Raw genomic sequence first — 18,028 nt, forward strand, 5'->3', positions numbered from 1 at the left:
TCATGAATCTGTCTATCTTGTATCTATTCTACCTACATACCAATCTATCTACCTGCCTCTATCTTTCTTAGAATTGAGAATAAAAAATAAGATAGATGACACTAGGATGCATTCTAATATGCTTATTTGAATTGGAAAATAAAATCGGACTCTTTCTGACAAAAGCATGTCTGATCTGCTTGCTTTACTGGACAGTAACAGACAGGCATTTCCAATTATGTTATAGAGCAAACATTTCTGTAAATTAGAATCAAATCTGCAGCCGCAAAGTTTTGATGAAAACAGTTAAAACTTGTTAGAAGATAAAAGCACTTTATAAAAAATATAACACTGGAAGATATGTTTAAATTAATAATGTTTTAATTGACCTCACTCATTCTGAGTATCCTGGCTTAACCAGAATGCCCCAGAGAAAGTGTCAGGGGTGTAATTAATAGTCATAGTAGAAGCCTTGGCGAAATCTTTATGGCATGCTTCCCAGAAATGGAGGAAGAGAGTGATTAAACAAAATTGAAGGAGAACCTCGTGCACTTGTCAGCTGATAGAGATCATTCAGAAAAATGATCCCAGCATACTTTTTAACAGTTAATTTGGAAGAATTGAAAGAATTGAGTGATGTCACTGTAACAAAACTTCCATCCCAAGGCTTCTAATTACTTGCATCTATAAAAAGAAAAAAACGGGCATAAAACACACGCTAAACCCTATCTTAGAGGAGCTATAAGAAATATTCATTCATTAACCGATTTTTTAAATAAGCCCCATCCTGTCTCATTAAGAGATGAATTTCCAAAAAAAATTTACTTTGGGAGTTTAATAATTATTTCTAAAAACAGGTAATATATTTTTGTTGTATTGATTAACTGTGTAATAATAATAAATGCCCCCCCAAAAAGTTTTCAATACTTGGAGGCCTATGGTCAAAGAAAAAAAGTCTTTAGTTATATCATTTCAGTTAATGAACATAGTTGTTTGCAGATAAGTGTGAAACGGTGACCAATGAAACACTTCCTGTGTATTTCTATATACAATGAAAGTCTTTCGCTGATAGACATATATACTTGCATATATACACATGCACACATGCATACACAAATATAAAACACTAGGATGGGGAGCCTAGGGGGCTCCGCTGATTTTGTGTCAGACTCTTGGTTTCAGCTCAGGTCATGATCTCAGGGTCGTGAGATCGAGCCCCATGTTGGACCCCACGCTCAGTGGGGAGTCGGCTTGGGATTCTCTCTCTCCCTCTCCCTCCCCACCTCCCCACCAGGCATTCCCTCTCTCTCATATAAATAAATAAATCTTTTAAAAAAACCATTAGGATAAAATCTGTGGGTGAAGTCAAGTGGAGATACAAGCTTATGGATAAAAGGAAGGATGTAAAATTTTAAACTCTTAAAGAAAAGCTTGTTCGTGTACTTTTAACTGGATGATGGGCAGGTTGGCATGAAACTGCTGTGCCATTTAGATTCCTTTGTATATAAAGAATGATGTAACAATTTCATTTTAAAATGTCAATATTTACAATGCGTCATAAATTAACTCCTTTGCAAATATTTAAGCTTATGATGAAATTATTAAGATGTCAACTTAAAAACTCATAAGAGAGTAAGCATTTCTCAAAATTCTTTAGGAAGGCACTCAGTGACCAACGTTTGGAGACCTGTATGCAGGGTTTCTCCACCTTAAGGTCAGTGCTATCACTGTTGACATCTGGGGACAACTCTGTGGTGAGAGGCTGTCCTGTGCATTGTAGGGTATTTAACACAGGCCCTGATCTCTCCCTACGAGATTCCAGTACCAGCCGCCTCCTTAGTTGTGACAACCAAACGTATCTCCTGACATTGCCAAATACCCCTGGGGGCAAAAAATAGTCCCTGACTAAAAACCACTCCCGTAAAGCAGTCTTCCCGTCCATGAATGACACACAATTAGAGCTTCCCTTGCGGTTAGAGTGTGGCTGTTACACAATGAACGGCTTCGGCACCAGACAGCCTGGGTTCAAGTCCCCGCTCTCTCACTCACTACTTGGTGTGACCTTGAGCGGGTTACTTCACCTCTGTGCTTTGGTTTCCTCCTCTGCTAAAGACCATGAAGGATCCTACTTCCTAATTCCACCTGATGGAGTGTCATGGGGGCTGAGCTGGGGCATGGAGCGCTATGCAGGATTGCTCACAGCACATAGTGGGGTTGGGAGCTTACTGGGCTTTAATAAGGTGTACGTGTTTGGTCTTTGTGCCCAGTTCCTAGGCCACAAAGCTGTAAAACCCTTGGAATGTTCTGAGCAGTAAGAGTGATAGGAGTGTCTTTTATTCTAATGAGGCGACTCTGGGTGGGATCCTAGAGGATGGGGGCTGATCACCAGGAAGATCAAGCCCTGATTGGAAGCTCGGAACTTTCAGCCCCACCACCAATCTCTGTGCAGAACGGAGGGGCTGGAAACTGAGTTAGTCACCAATGGCCAATGATTTAATCAATGATGCTTACATGATAAAAACCTCCACAGAAACCCCTAAACAACAGAGTGTGAAGAGCTACCTGGTTGTAAATACATCAAGGTGCTGGGGGGGTGACACGTCTGAAGAGGGCGTGGAAACTCTGCATGTGCCCCACCCCCACCCCATACCTTCTCCTGTGCCTCTTGTCCAATGGCTATTCCTGAAGTGTACCCTGAGTGCTGTGAGCTGTCCCAGCAAATTTTTGTATCCAAAGGCGATGTTTGTGGGAACCCTCGACTTTGTAGCCAAATTGGACAAGAGTGTGGGTAACTGGAGGACCTGGTATTTGTGACTGACCTCTGAAGTGAGGGCAGTCTTGTGGGGACTGAGCCCTTAAACCTGTGGAGTCTGACAGTTTGTGTCAGAATTGAATCATAGGACACGAAGTTGGTGTCAGAATTGGTTGCTGTGAGAAAAACTCTCAACACTCCCCTCCGCCACAGGGCTTCAATGACCTTGGAGGGCTCCTGTCAGCGAGCCCACTCTAGTCGGAGGTCCACACCTAACCCCTTGACACATTCCTAAAACAACCGGCCTTTCCTGCTGCACAGCTAGCTCTTAGGTGACCCTCCCTCCTATGTTGACTTTGGGCTGAGGTGTGAAAGTAACTCTAGACTGAGGGTGTGACTGCCATTCTTCATGCAACCCCTTACATCTCCACTTAATTTCCGGTTTCGCTCCTCACAGTCTGACCAGACCACGAGTTGGAGGGGCTTCAGGATCCCCTAGCGCTGGGGCGTAAGGCCTGCCACCCATTTTTGTACCACTCATGAGCGAAAATGCCTATTACATTTTTAAATGATGGGGGGGGAAATCAAAAGATTTCCTGATAAAAAGTAAAAGAAGTTCACATTTCAGTACCATAAATAACATTTTTTTTTTTTCTACCGGAGGCCACATTATGACTTTGGTGGGCTCTAGGCATTTTTGCCTCTGTGGCTTCTTCCTCCATTAAAATAAATTTTTTAAAAATGGTATTTTATTTTATTTATTTATTTTTTAAAGATTTTATTTATTTATTTGACAGAGATGGAGACAGCCAGCGAGAGAGGGAACACAAGCAGGGGGAGTGGGAGAGGAAGAAGCAGGCTCACAGCGGAGGAGCCTGATGTGGGGCTCGATCCCAGAACGCCGGGATCACGCCCTGAGCCGAAGGCAGACGCTTAACCGCTGTGCCACCCAGGCGCCCCTAAAAATGGTATTTTATGACTGCTGGTATAAAGACAAATATAATTTGGGCTGAATTCACTCTTACATCTGCATCATTATTATTTTTTTTCTTCTGACTTGAAAAGAAATTAAAATTCAAACATTTCCATGGGCCCCTTAAAGTATCCTGGGCCCTGGGCACTCTGCCTCCACTTACCTCTGGCTGCTTTCACATCACGATGCCAGTCGGCTAGTTGAAATAGAACCCACATGGTCTGCAAAACCAAAATTATTTACCGTCTGTCCCTTTACGGAGAAAGTTTGCCAACCCCTGGTCTAGTGTTTTGCAAATGAGAGAGTGAGGACGGGGGAGACAGTGTGACTTACCTGGTGTCACACGGCATTACTGGAGCATCAGGGACCGGAAACCTTCACCCTCCCCGTCTCCTGCACACTCACAGCTTTCTTGGGCTTCCCTAGGCCTTCCCGGGCAGCCCACACCCTCCAGGCCAGGTGCAATTCCAGGAGTGTCTGAATGCCCGGCCCGGTTGGCTGGGGTGCTTTCGGAGGCCAGCCGGGGGTCAGGGAGAAGCCACTGAGCCCCACAGCCTCGCTGACGAGCCCTCTGCCCTGACGATGGGCCAGGTGAGCAGGAGCCCAGCTGGTTTCCATCAGCCAGCCCCGCGCACCTGGGCAGCTGTGGTTAATGAGATGAAGCTGATGATGAGGAAGCCGAGGACAGCGTGCGCACTCACGGGTCAGCTTACGCGATGCTCACGGTAGCCCTTAGGACACATATATTACATCAAACCGTAGGAAATTGCTGACTCTTGATTGCCTTTGACCCACAAAGTCAGAATTTCATGATGCAATCTAATATGATTATCTGCTCTTACAAAGGAACAGACAGAGGCTCAAAGACATGAAGTCACTTGCCCTGACACAGCAAATAAGGAGAGGAGCAGAGATCTAGTTGCTCTGATTCCAAAGCCCTGCGTGACATTTTATAGACTGTTCTCCATTCCTTCCATGCCCTCCTCCTCTTGAGGCCTCTTGCTTACCCAGAGGCTAAGGTTCACATGTGTCTTCACAAAGCCTTCATGACTTTTGCTGTCTTTTGCCCGGTAAGCCCGTTGTCTTTTGCCCTCCCCCATGCCGCCACCTCCCTCTTCCTGACTTCGCATGTCTCATCTATCCCCTGCCCTGTTGAGTTTACTTCTTAAATGCCTTGTTTATCCAGACACTTGTCCCGGTCCTGCACTGGCTTGCTGGCGGGGCTCCCTGCTGGCGTTCCAGTCCCCTCCACACTATAGCCACAGTGGCCCCGTAAAATGCAAATCTGATTGCTTCACACTTCTGTTCAAACTCTCCTTCGGCGGCTTTTCCTGTTGTTCTTGGCATGAAGACGGTCCCCTGGCGCGGCCCAGGGTCTGCGGGCCTGCCCTGGCTGTCTCTTGGGCCTCGTCTTCCTCCCTTTCCTGCTGCCTCCTGAGCTCCTCCCACCTTCTAGCTCTTTGACTGTGCCAGGCTTCCTGCCACCAGGGCCATCACGCAGGATGTTCTCTCTGCCGGGAATGGGTTTCCCCACCCACTGCTTTACCAAATGGATGGCTATGCCGCCTCCAGACCTTAGCTCACGGTCACTTCCGTGAGGGAGCCCTCCCTGACGGTTCAGACCTGCTCTCCTAGAATCCAATTCCTTTCCTCCGGAACTGTTGTTTGTTCACACGTTCACATCCATCGGTGAGGTAAACACGTGACTCCCCATGTCAGCTCTCTGCGAGCAGGGACCCGTGAACCAGGCCCTGCCCGGCGTCTGCATATGGGTATGGGGTGGATAGACAGAGGCCCCGTGCAGTCCCCTTCTGCACGACCCTCTGCCGGGCGGCAATCCTGCATGCTCTCCACTGCATCTCTGCTCACTGCCCCCTTTCTTGGAGAACTCCTATGCATCCATCAGGGCCCTGCTCCACTGCCATCTCTTGCGTGCCCCCTGAGCTGAGCTAGTCGCTCTCACCTTTGGATTTTTTTTCCTCTTAAATCTTGTACTTCTTTCTGCCATCTCCCTTAGCAGACTGTGATGGCAGCCTCTCCTGTCTGTTCTCTGAGTGCCTGCGAGCTCTCCACCAGCCTCTCTGGGTGCCCCAGACTTAGCATAGCACCCTGGCCCCACAGCATCTAAGTTGGCAGTGCGCAAGGGAATGCAACGCCTTGTCTTCAGGGCACGAGGCTTTGGATTTGCTTTTCTGCTGCCCGGAAGTCCTCACCAACACCACCACCCCCCACCCCCGTCCCCAGGCACACAGTCTCTGTCTGTAAAGCGCTGGGTGTGTTTCCCCAACTGTGGGAGTGATTTTCACACGAACTCTCCAGCCAAGGAAAGTAAACATCCAGGTTACTGGATGAAGCCACACCTACCTGCGGACTGAAAATGTGGACACTGATGGGTAACAGGGACTCTTGTGTCACGGCCAGACATTCATTTGCTTGTTGTATTTGATGGTGACAGTCCATGACACTTGATATGAAGCAGAGGGGACATATATTTTGAGGCAATTACAAAGCATGAAGGTGTTTCAAAAGAAACATATGCATTTCTGAAAGCTCATTTACTTGAGGAATCCCACAAATTTTTGAGGGTTTACTTAATGAGAGATAACTAAACCTGTTGCTATTTCATGAATAACTTTTTATTGTAGTCGACACACAATGTTACATTGGCTTCGGGTGTAAAACATAGTGATTGGACAACTGTGTAGGTTACGCTGTGCTCACCACGAGGGTAGCCCCCGTCTGTCACCATACGACTGTCACCATACGACGCTGTCATAGTACCACTGACTGCATTCCCTAAGCTGTGCTTTTCCTTCTCCTGACCTATTCATCCCCTAACTGGAAGCCTGTCTCTCCCACGCCCCTTCCCCACTTTTGCCCATTCCGTCAGCCCCCTCTCCTCTGGCGACCACCAGTTTGTTCTGTGAGTAATTCTGAAGGCTTCCCAGACCAGCTTCTATAAATTATGCCAGATACAACTGATTCATTGTAAAGTCATCCAAATAGCAAGAACCCCAGCCTTCTCCAGCTATCCCCTCTCCCCAGCCCCTGCCCACCTGCCTCACCAAGTCTCACCAAATCAGGCGGACCCCACCAAGGCAGCTTGACCAGCAGACACTGCGGCAGGTCAGGCTCTCCTGCCCTCCCCGGAATCACCGCAGCAAATCCCCGCCTTCCTTCCCACCCTCTCCATTCCGCTCCATCCTCCAGCTGCTGCCAGCCTGCTTTCCTGCAGTATAGCTCTAAGAGGTCATGACGGGGTCCTCAACCTTCAATAGCTCTCCATTGCTTTTGGTTACAGTTTCCATTTCCCAGCTTGGAATGTAATGTCCACACCACATGAGCCTGGATTCCCATCCTGGACGTGCATGCCACTATGCCCCGCAACTCTGAAACACCTTCTCCGACTCCCCCTTCTCCAGTTCTTTGTCCCTGTCCCCTTCTTGTCCTTCTTCTAGTGTACCTATCTAGGTAATAATACCTGTCTTACCTTCTTCCTGTTACTGTGAAACTGCTTTAAGAGTTTATCTTTCCATTCTTTCTGTCCCTAATCCCTTTCTCTACTTCTTCACGCAAGCCTTCCTGAGATGACTGACATTGGACTTCTTATACCCCGCATTTTTAGTGGGGGTGATATCACTCTCCACCCCGGGCAAAAAGCAGTTCCTGGAGGTGAAGCACAAAGCCTTAGGCATTACAGTGACTTGTGGCCTCCAAGCAGATACACAGCGCATCTATGGTATTAGGATTTCATGGCGGAGTGATTACGGAAAAAAATGTGTGTTGAGGCTGTTTGATGTGGAAGGTGGAGGATGGTGAGATAAAGCTTGAGAAACGCTGGTGTCCGCTAGACAGGAGAGAAAGAACTCTGAAGAGGGGCTGAGATTGACATGAAATCGATGTTTCAAAGTGCCTGGCACAGTGCGTGTCGCATAAGACAAACCCAATAGATGTTCACAATGATCACCAGTATTTATTGTGCACGTACTATGTCCGGACCCTCTGCTAAGATTTTTGCACACCTTATCTCATTTAATCTTGCACCCATTTCACGAGGAAAATACCATTATTATTACAGATAAGGAAACCGAGGCTTACAGAGGTTGGTTTAATTGCCCCATGCCACACTGCTGGTAATGGACAAAGGCAGGATTTTAACCTCTGTCTGACTTCAAAGCCTGACCTCCAGACGCAATGCCGCGGTGACCCCCTCCTTGCGATGTGGTGCAGAGAAAGGAGGGAGAGTTGCAATGAGCCAGCACCTGCAGCCTGGATTAGCTCCGGGCTGATGGATGGTGTCCTTGTGTGCAGGGCCATGATGATGACCGCCTGTGATCTCTCAGCCATCACCAAGCCCTGGGAGGTGCAGAGTAAGGTATGGAGCCCTCTTGACCTGAGAAGAGGGGAGTCCTGGCATCATGACAGAGGCTTGGACTCCGAGTTCCAGAAGCAGCCCACCTCCGTCTCATCTGCCAAGACACGGAAACCACTTTAGTGCCGCTCCAGTGATGACAGCAAAGGGGGCGGCGAGGCAGGGGTGGGATTTAGGTTTATGTTGAGCTGGAAACCCAGGAAGGGTGGGAGCAGTGGTAGGAGCATCCAGGCTGGGGCTTGACTTTGGGGGTGGGGGGGTGGCGGGGGGGGTCTGGCCCCTTGCAGGTAGCCCTGCTGGTTGCTGCCGAATTCTGGGAACAAGGTGACCTGGAGCGCACGGTGCTGCAACAGAACCCCATTGTGAGTAGCGGTGGGGGGCGGGGAAGGGACGGGGCTGGGGGGCGAACGTCAGCCTGATGCTGCGTGTGTGTGATCTCATCCTGATAGGCAGACGTGACCCCTGACATAGGCATGTGTGATCTTACCATAGCGATGACCTTTTCCTAATGCACCAGTTTTCAAAGTATGGTCCCTGGATTACCATCCACCTCATTCCTTGGAAACATTGTAGAGATGCAAATTCACAGGCCCCTCCCTAGACCGGCCTAAGCAGAAACTCTGGAGGTGGGCCTGGAGAATGGGTGCCTTCCTAAATCATAAGCCCTCCTCAAGCTTGGGTACATATCCTTGGCTCCCTTAGCTAAGTAGAGGTGGACAAGTGGACCCCAAAACAGATTTCCTCCCGGTTCCAATAGTCTAGGGGGCCAACTCCCCAGGCCTTGTTATAACAGTACAGAGCGTACAAGGGGAAGACTTTGGTAAGCTGAACGCCCATCAGCATTGAAAGTAGGCTTGGCTAGGACAGTCGCCAGGCCACGGAGCCCAGTGAGAGGTTCACTAAGGCCCTGAGCAAGGGCAGGGCTAGGAAGCAGATCCAGGGTAGGAGGGAGCGACATACTGAGGACCGAGCCATGGATCGAGATGGGGACGGGTGAAGCTTGGGGCAGGGCTGAGGATGCGGGGGCACCCATGTGAGGCTTGGGCAGGGGCTGAGGGATGGTACAGGCACTGAGGGGTGTGCGAGCCCAAGTGGAAGCGAGCAGGGAGGGTCCCAACCTGAATAGCAGGGGGCCACAGATTTTTACCTCTCTTCTATCTTCTCTGCATTTTAACCTGTAGAGGGACTAGTGAAGAACTCCAGACCCATTGTCAGGTTCAACCACAACCACTAGTGACAGCCATTGTCATTTAATCTATTCCTCCACCCTCAGGCATTTTCTTATCTTTTGGTTGAATTATTTTGAAGTGAATTCCAGATGTTATCATTTTTTCTGTAAGATGTTAGTACGCGCCCCTAAGTGATAAGAAAAACATGCGGCACACACCTGCTCACGCGGAGGGCACACCCACCGATACCATTGTGACGCTCACAACATTAGTAATAATTCTTTAATATCATCCAATCTCTGCTCATTTCCACTGATCGAGAAAAACAATTTGGTTGATTAGTTCAAATCAGGATCCAGTCAAGGACCACACTCCCTCTGGTTGTCATGTCTCTTGAGTCTCTTTCAATACACAGCATTTTTCTCCTGGTTTTTGTTTTGGTTTTTGCCACGTATTTATTTGTTGAAGACCACAGACGGGTCTTCTGTTGTGTCGTTTCCCACAGTCTGGACTCGGCTGACTGCACCCTCATGGTGTTATTTAATATGTTCCTTTATCCCCATATTTTTCGCAAACCGCTAGTCAGATCTGGAAACTTGATGAGTTCTAGTTGGTTTTTTTGTTTTGTTTTGTTCTGAACAAGAATGCTTCCTAGGCTAAGGGTGGGTCCCTTTTAATTCATCCTGCCAGGAGGAGCCTGGTACAGTTAACTCTTTCTCCCCCATGACAGCCCATGATGGACAGAAACAAGGCGGATGAACTCCCCAAGCTTCAGGTCGGCTTCATTGACTTTGTTTGCACCTTTGTCTACAAGGTAGGTCCTTGGCTTTGTCAGGCCCAATGAGGTGTCTTTGATAAACCCCGGATTCCCAAACACCATCAGGAATCATAAACCCTGGCAAGTGACTGGTGGGTGACATTTTACAAAGATCTTCTCATCCGCAATGGCATTTGGTCCTCTGGACAGTCCAGTGGGGTCTTGAGTGATTATCTACCCAGGCCAGAGCCTGGAGCTTCACGCACTCCAGTTGCTCAACACCATAGGGACAGATGACTACATGTGGTTTCAGACAGGAAAGGGGGAGGCATATCAGACATACACTCTCTTAACTTCCCTAGCTGGTGGAAATGTGATAGGCCAAGGTAAACCAGTTGTCAAAAGATCATCTGGAATTTCTTTGAGCCCTTGCTCAGAGAAAACCCACTGAAAACCCACTGCTCCCAACTCCGTGTGAATTGTGCTACCAACCGCTTCGCATTTGTTATTTTTATTTTGGTCCTGTGTAACCTGAGGAGGCAGAGGCCAGACATGAGAAATGACAGGGCCAGCATTGCTGGAGTCAGCCCTGAGCCAGGACTAGAGCCAGGGTACCCAATCCCTAGCCCAGGGCTCTTTCTGCTGTGCTAGAGAGGACAGGTGCCTGTCTGAAATACCGTGGCTAGCTGGGGTCCTGGGAGCAACAGGGCAGAGTAACTGCACTCCCCACTACCATCAGCAAGATCACTAAACCAGGTGGGCGAGGCTGAGCGCCCTCCATGCGCTATCACAGCCCTGTGAGGTAGGTACTAGACTGTCCTGACTTTCGGGCTGAGGCTGAGCTCTGTAGGTCACCTCCCCATGGTCACACAGCTCGTGGCAGAGCTGGATGCAAACCCAGGAAGCTCTGAGCACAGCCAGTCTGGCTGGAACTCTGCAGTGGGTCCTGGATTTGCCATTCTCACCTTGAGCCCATCGACTCCATCAACCTGCATCTTCATTTCCTCCCCTGAAAATCTAGGAAGGAGGCATCCTGTTTTCCCACCTCCCCGGAGTTTCTGGGGATCAAAGGAGATAAAGCACTTCACAAGCTGTAACATGCTGTGCTCAGAGGCGTTATGTTTGTTCCTGAAGTTAAGTGGTTTAAGAATCCCCTTCACAAATCCCAGTTTCTCTCAGCAAGGGTTTCGTGGTGTCTTTATGGCCCAGACCCTGTACTGGGGCAGGGCCACCCCAGTAAACAAGGCACCTGCTGTCCCTGCCCTCTCCAAGGCCACAGCCTCTGGGGGACACAGGCAAAGGGAGTCGTTACAATGAAGTGAGACGTGGGAGAGGCTTTGGGAGCTTCCAGTAGAGGACTCTACTTACCCAGAGGGCTCAAAATGGTGAAGGGGAGAGGGCCGCAGCTCTGGAGGGGTTCAGAACGGTGTGAAGAAGTGTGCACTTCGTCCTGAAGGACAGGGGCGGCCACAGGAGGGTTTGTAAGCGGGAGAAGCATGGGCAGGCTCGCAAACCTCTGGGCGCCGGGAAGCCCTCGGCCCCAGGCTGCTGGTTCCCGCGGTGGGCGTTCTCAGCCGTGCCTCTCCCTGGCACTGGGCCCTGGGGCGTGGTCCCTGCACCGGAGGGGTGCAGGAATTCTTTCTTCCAGGAATTCTCCCGTTTCCACGAGGAGATCACTCCCATGCTCGATGGAATCAACCACAACCGCAAGGAGTGGAAGGCTCTCGCCGACGAGTACGATGCCAAGATGCAGGCCCTGGAGGAGGAGAAGCAAAAGCAGCAGGCAGCCAAGCAAGGTCTGTGGACAGGGGCCCACACACCAAGCGCTCGCGGCGCACCTGGCCTGGTCCCGCTCAGCTCCCCGGCCCCTGGTAGTGCCCGCGCTCTGCGCACAAGGGTGCCGAGCCTGCCGAGCTGGAGCACCGTGGCCATGCCACACTGTCCTCCAGTGGCAGAGCCCGCTTCCCAAGACGGAACCTCCTAGTAAGGATCCCCGACGGTCCCCCAGCCGATGTGGGACAGATTCCAGTTCCCAGGCTGTGCACATAGGGCCCCACATGGGTGCGAAGGAGAAAACCTAGAATCACTGGTTGAAGGAATTGAGGGGCCGTATTTCTGGCCTCTGTCGGGTGTTTGCTCTCTATACCATTGTGAGCCTTTGCGGGCACACTACCAGGGATGGAGGGCTCACTACCTGCATGATATCTGCATCCAGTACCGCTAGGAGAAGGCTCGTCCCGGAGCCTCAGCTTCTCCTCGTCGAAACCTCCACCTGGCGGCCACGGTCCCGCCTTCAGGAATCACAGGGGATTTGTTCGCTCCAGCTCTTCCCAAATGACAGCACACTCGCCCTCCCTCAAGTCATTTCTTTTGCTGGCTGTGTGAGTCCAGTCTCCTCACGGGACATGACTTGTAGTCCAGACCCCACTCTGATGGCCCCCCTACCCGGGTTCTTAACGTGGACCCCGTCATGGCTCCAGCTCTGCTCCGGTGCCTGCAAACGTGGGGCCGCCGTTTTCCTCTTGCAAGTGGTGCTTTTTGCACCGCCCAGGAGGTGTCCTGTATGGGACACTCATCGTGGATTTGGGTGTTTTTTTTTTAAGATTTATTTATTATATTTTAAAGAGAGGGAGAGAGAGAGAGAGAGAGTGAGCAGGGGGAGGGGCAGAGGGAGAGGGAGTGAGAGAATCCCAAGCAGACTCCACGCTGAGCTTGGAGCCCAACACCACCGTGAGATCATGACCTGAGCTGGTATCAAGAGTCAGAGGCTTAACTGACTATGCCTCCCAGGCGCCCCCAGTCATCATAGGTTTGTATGGTTATTACAGTTTTCCAGAAATAGCAGGAAAGTGTCCTGAGGAAAATGCATCTTTTTCTAATTTGCAAATTGTCTTTGGGGCTAGTGGCAGGTCGGTGCACATGTGTAGCCTGCAGATAGCTTCTGTTTGGCCTGCATTCTCTTAACATGAATTTGCAGTCCGTGTTTTAAAATTGGGATATTTCAGATTTTTAAAAATCCAGATTTCCAGCATTTCTATTTTAAAAGGTTGGTATTCGGGATGCCTGGGTGGCTCAGCTGGTTAAGCGTCTGCTTTTAGTTCAGGTCATGATCCCAGGGTTCTGGGATGGGGTCCCACATCGAGCTCCAAGCTCAGCAGGGGAGGCTGCTTCTCCTTATGCCTTCTGCTTCCCCTGCTTGGGCGCTCTCTCTCTCTGAAAAATGAATAAATAAAATATTAATTAATTTAATTTAATTTAATTAAATAAAAGGTCAGTATTTGGCCCTACCAGTCTGCATTTCTACAAGAAAACAATTAGCTGGAGCTGAGTGGCAACTGCCCACTTTAGACAGGACAGGGGATCTCTCCAGTTTGCCCCAGTCTCCACCACTCCCTGTTGTCTCCCAGACAGTGGTGCCAAGTGCTGGTTGCCATTTATCATCATGATTGTGTGGCTCTTTTTCTTATTCTTACACTATTTCCCATTCTTGGTTTCTCTTGGCTTGCCTTCTGCATGTGTGATTATCTGGCGGCCTCGGAAAGCCCCTGAGTTTGCAACTCTTGGTCTCAACCAGGGCGAAGGGGAAGAGCACGGTAGCCTCCTCTCCCTGAGTGGGTCCTCTTTGTTGTCTGGTTGCAGCTGTGGCCGGAAATCAGCCGGGAGGCAACCCCAGTCCAGCAGGGGGCGCACCTGCATCCAAGTCCTGCTGCATCCAGTAATGCTGACCGGCATCCGCTGACCGGGATGCACCACCCTTCGTGCAAAGAGATGACCCAAGCCAGGGGAAAACCGGAAACCTGCTTGTGAAGTCAAAAAGTAATAGCATTTGAAAGCTGGAAGAGAATTTAGCTTACATCCTAACGGTGTTCAAACAGTTTTTCAGTTTTGAGTATTATTGAGCTAAAACCCACATGCTAGCTTTCATAGACATCAATTAAACATTTCATTAAGGCCAGATTCACCTGCTTGCTTAGAATCATTTTCGTTCTTACACTTTCATGGTATGTTTTCTTAAAACAATTGTCAAGGATCCTCAAAAGCAGAGAACTGTACAACGAACCCCTTCCTCCTCATCACCCAGATTCCAATATCAAGATTTTGCCACATTTGCTTCAACCATCCGTTCACATTTCTTTTGCATTTTTTTCTCTTAGCTGAAGTATTTTCTTTATTAAATCGATGGTCTTTTCTTTTTTTTAAGTGTGTTTATTGATTGAAGTAATCTCTACACCCAACGTGGGGCTTGAACTCACAACCCTGAGATGAAAAGTCGCAGGCTCTTCCCCACAGGAGCCAGCCAGGCGCCCTTTAGCTGAAGTATTTACAAGCACATTTCAGACATATCATTTCACTCCTCCATTACACGTCTTTAAGAACATCTGGGTGTTTTCTAATATAACCACATCATTATCACATGCAGCAAATGAACACCTCATACATCCAGTCATGGTAGAGGCTGTGATGAGTTGGACAGACACTTCGCTGAAGAGTAAAGGACCTGTGGTCCCTGCAGCCCTCAGACATGACCTCAGCTGGAGGGAGACACTTTGCCCAAGGTCACACCCTTTCCCAGGATGGCCTACATGCAATGACAGAGCCATGCCAGGTGTTAAGGTGCAGTCACCTTAGCCCCACACAGGACCACTTCAAAGGGCCCTTCTAGCTCCAGGACTCCTCATGGGGTCACCAAGGCTGCCACCGGAGCTCCATCACAGCTCAGCTTCTCGCTCTGCGCATTCCTACTCCCTTCCCTTCCCCAGGTGTTGGTCCCACGGGCACTCCTTAGTCAACACCTGCAGACCAAGAACACTGCAGAGGCTGCTTTCTGGGGAGCTCACCTGGGGTGCCTGTCCTTCATTGCCTTGCCCCCAATGGTGCAAAAGTGTCCTAATTAGTTGGTTTGCTTGATTCTGACCCAAACGAGTTTCACACTTAACTATTACGTCTCTGAGGCCTCTTTTAGTCTACGAAAGTTCTCCCTCCTCTTTTTCCTCTGCCAGTGACTTGTTGCAGAAACAAGTGTCAGCTGTCCCATATTCTGGATTTACCCCTTTGCCTCCTTGTGCTGGTGTCTGACATGCTCCTTTGACCCCGGTTCTTCTCGAGGTGGATGATAGCTCTAGAACTTCTCTTCCTCCCAGAGAGAATGTATTAAAGCAGAAGCTAACATATTAAAGCATTTGCTTGGAGGAGGGGACCAGAAGGTTTCCCCAAACTCGGTGTAAACCAGGGATCTCCTCTAACCTTTTTACATAAACGAGGCAGGCAGGCCAGTGAAGGGATGAGCTGGGCCAAGTTTGCAGCACAGGTCCCTGGCTTCCCTCCAGATCCCCGAAGTCGTGGAGAACACGGCGTACAGAGCATATGTCCCTGTGACTGCCACAGCTGATCAGTCCTGGCTCCTGGTGCATGAGCCCTGCCCAGGTTTACAGGTCAGGATGTCACTAGGGGGCTGGGTCTGGAACCCTCATCTTTTACTCTGGAGTTAGATTTTCTGCCCTCCCGAAATTGACACTCTCAGAGCTGCGGCCTTTAAACAGAGACATGTCCCCAAGCACGCCACATGTAGTGGCTAAGTGGCAGGATAAAGGGGAGAGGGGACACTCAGGAACATACAGATGCTGGTCCTGGCTCCATTCCTTGGGCAGGTTCCCTCTGCTCTCCCCAGTCCTCAGCCTTCCCCATATGTCACATGAGAGTCCCAGTCCCTGCCATGCCTCGCACGGGGCTAATGGCCAGCACCAGTAAGACCGTGCATGACGATAGCAGCTTACGTTGATTAAGCACCTCCTATGATGTCCTAGGTACTGTTCACGACCTGTTTTCACCCTCAGAACCCTACGGGGTAGAAACTATCACTTAGGGGCGCCTGGGTGGTTCAGTTGTTAAGCGTCTGCCTTCGGCTCAGGGCATGATCCCAGCATTCTGGGATCGAGCCCCACATCAGGCTCCTCCACTGAGAGCCTGCTTCTTCCTCTCCCACTCCCCCTGCTTGTGTTCCCTCTCTCGCTGGCTGTCTCTCTGTCAAAAAAATAAAATCTTAAAAAAAAAAAAAAGATGGGGTGCCTGGGTGGCTCAGTCGTTAAGCGTCTGCCTTCAGCTCAGGGCATGATCCCAGAGTGCTGGGATCGAGCCCCACATCAGGGTCCTCCGCTGGGAGCCTGCTTCTTCCTCTCCCACTCCCCCTGCTTGTGTTCCCTCTCTTGCTGGCTGTCTTTCTGTCAAATAAATAAATAAAATCTTTAAAAAAAAAAAAAAAGAAACTATCACTTAGCCCCATTTATCACATGAGGACGAGACTCAGAGAGGTTAAGAAACCTGCCCGAGGACACCCAGCTGGTAAGTGGTGGAGTCAAGACTCAAAGCCAAACAGCCTGACACCAGACTCCTGGCTCGTAACCATTTTCCCCACACCATACTGCTTCTGAGAATCAGCCTTTTTAGAACGTAAGCGACCTCTGAATTCATCTAAGCAGATCATCTTGTTGCACACTCGGGGAGACCAGGGGCCAAGGAGGTGGCTTGTGCAAGCGTGCACGACGTGGAAGTGGCAGAGTTGGGTCTCCAACACAGGTCTCGAGCCTCTAAATCTCCCACACCATTGACTGCATCTTTGAAGGGGTTATTCCTGTGACTCCGTGGCTTGGCTGCCTCCCTAGCTGCGTCCAGTCATCAGGCCACGGATAGGATCCACGCACTCGCCCACTCAGGAATTCCTGAGCAATAGGCCTGGGCACCCTGCCATGAACAGAGAAGCAGCCCCGCTTTCCTGGACTTTTCCATCAATCAAGGGGACGACAGATACCGAGCGATCAGTCCCACGGATAGCCTCGCTGAAGACGAACCCACGTCGTGGTACCCTGCTGCCTGGCGTCAACACTCCCATTCATCTGCATGGGAAATACCGTGACGGGCTCCTCGCCAACTGCAGAAATCCGAACCATTTCCAGACGGCGAAAATAAACCACCTGAAAACGAGAGCTAGTTTACGCAGGAAATCAATGACTTGAAAATAGCTTGCACAGAACATAAAATGGAATGGCTTATTGTACTTGTTCTCCTGGATCTATGATTTTCCTCACCAATGTTTCCACCCTGTGGATCCGTGCGGCTCTTGCATTCAAACTGCACCTAGAAAATAAAGCTAGAGCAGTTTTAAGGCGAAATAAAGGCTAAACCCGCAAGAGCTTCAAACCAAGGAAATGACACACACGTCCAAGACGGACAGTCACTGCTCCTGCTGGGGCTCAGTGAGCAAAGGAAACAGCTCAAAGTCACCCAAATGTAGCACACGGTTCGTCTGTTCTTCAGATCCTCTGGCCAGAAACGTTTTTTTCTGTGTGTGGTTTTTTCTTTTTTCTTTTTTTTTGGACCAGACACTGTTTTGCAGTTGTCAGTTGGTGAGTGTTTTGCTTGAAAACATGTCAAAATATCGCTTTCCGCATGTTTATTTAGTGCACTCGTGTGAAAAAGGAGCTGCAGCCAGACAAGGAAGTCCTTGTGCAGAAAGTGGGAGAACTTTCAAAAAGTCATGGAGAAAAGCTGGTCATGGAATGGCTGTTGTGGGAGGCTGAGCCTGACTGGTTCCCGATCGCCATGCAATGTGACAGAAGGAAAAGGGAGCTCAGAGGGCATGTGGGGCGGGGAGGGGGGGGCACCTTGACCAGGCTCTTCTCCGGGAAAGTGACCCCAAAACCAGAATCCTTTTCCCACTTGGCAGGTGGGGTGTCCCTCAGCGAGCACGCCGACAAATAAAGACACACCTCAACGGGGCTGTGGGTGATATTTTCTTTTTTAATCTCCATAGTGTATTTGTTAAGTTTATTTATAAGCAGATCACTTCACTATTTACAGTACATGAGCACAGAAATTCTACAGTTTTGTGATGTAAACAGTAACCCCGCAGTGGGAGTCCGAGGAAAGAAGCCAGTTCTGGAGTATTTACAGACGTTAAAATAGAACTTTATACTCACGGAATAATAATACATAGAGCAATTTGGTTAAATTATCTATGAAACTATAGAAT

At 49.5% G+C, this 18,028-nt stretch overlaps 1 protein-coding gene across 7 annotated transcripts in view; it reads left to right on the forward strand.

Moving 5' to 3' along the window:
- Window positions 1-14,195, forward strand: part of PDE6A (phosphodiesterase 6A) — a 68,755-nt gene extending 54,560 nt beyond the window's left edge. For 6 of the 7 annotated variants that reach the window (XM_034656887.1, XM_034656892.1, XM_034656891.1 and 3 more), the window contains 5 exons: window positions 8,016-8,079; window positions 8,364-8,438; window positions 9,976-10,059; window positions 11,651-11,798; window positions 13,642-14,195. In XM_034656887.1, coding sequence (XP_034512778.1) covers window positions 8,016-8,079; window positions 8,364-8,438; window positions 9,976-10,059; window positions 11,651-11,798; window positions 13,642-13,721 — 451 coding nt within the window. In that variant the 3' untranslated portion in view covers window positions 13,722-14,195. Of the gene's footprint in view, window positions 1-8,015; window positions 8,080-8,363; window positions 8,439-9,975; window positions 10,060-11,023; window positions 11,799-13,641 lie in introns of those variants that run through there. The other variant, XM_034656893.1, reaches the window with a different exon arrangement.
- The last annotated feature ends 3,833 nt before the right edge of the window (window positions 14,196-18,028 follow it).

The sequence above is a fragment of the Ailuropoda melanoleuca genome, chromosome 3 (genome assembly GCF_002007445.2).
Source record: "Ailuropoda melanoleuca isolate Jingjing chromosome 3, ASM200744v2, whole genome shotgun sequence".
NCBI lineage: Eukaryota > Metazoa > Chordata > Mammalia > Carnivora > Ursidae > Ailuropoda > Ailuropoda melanoleuca.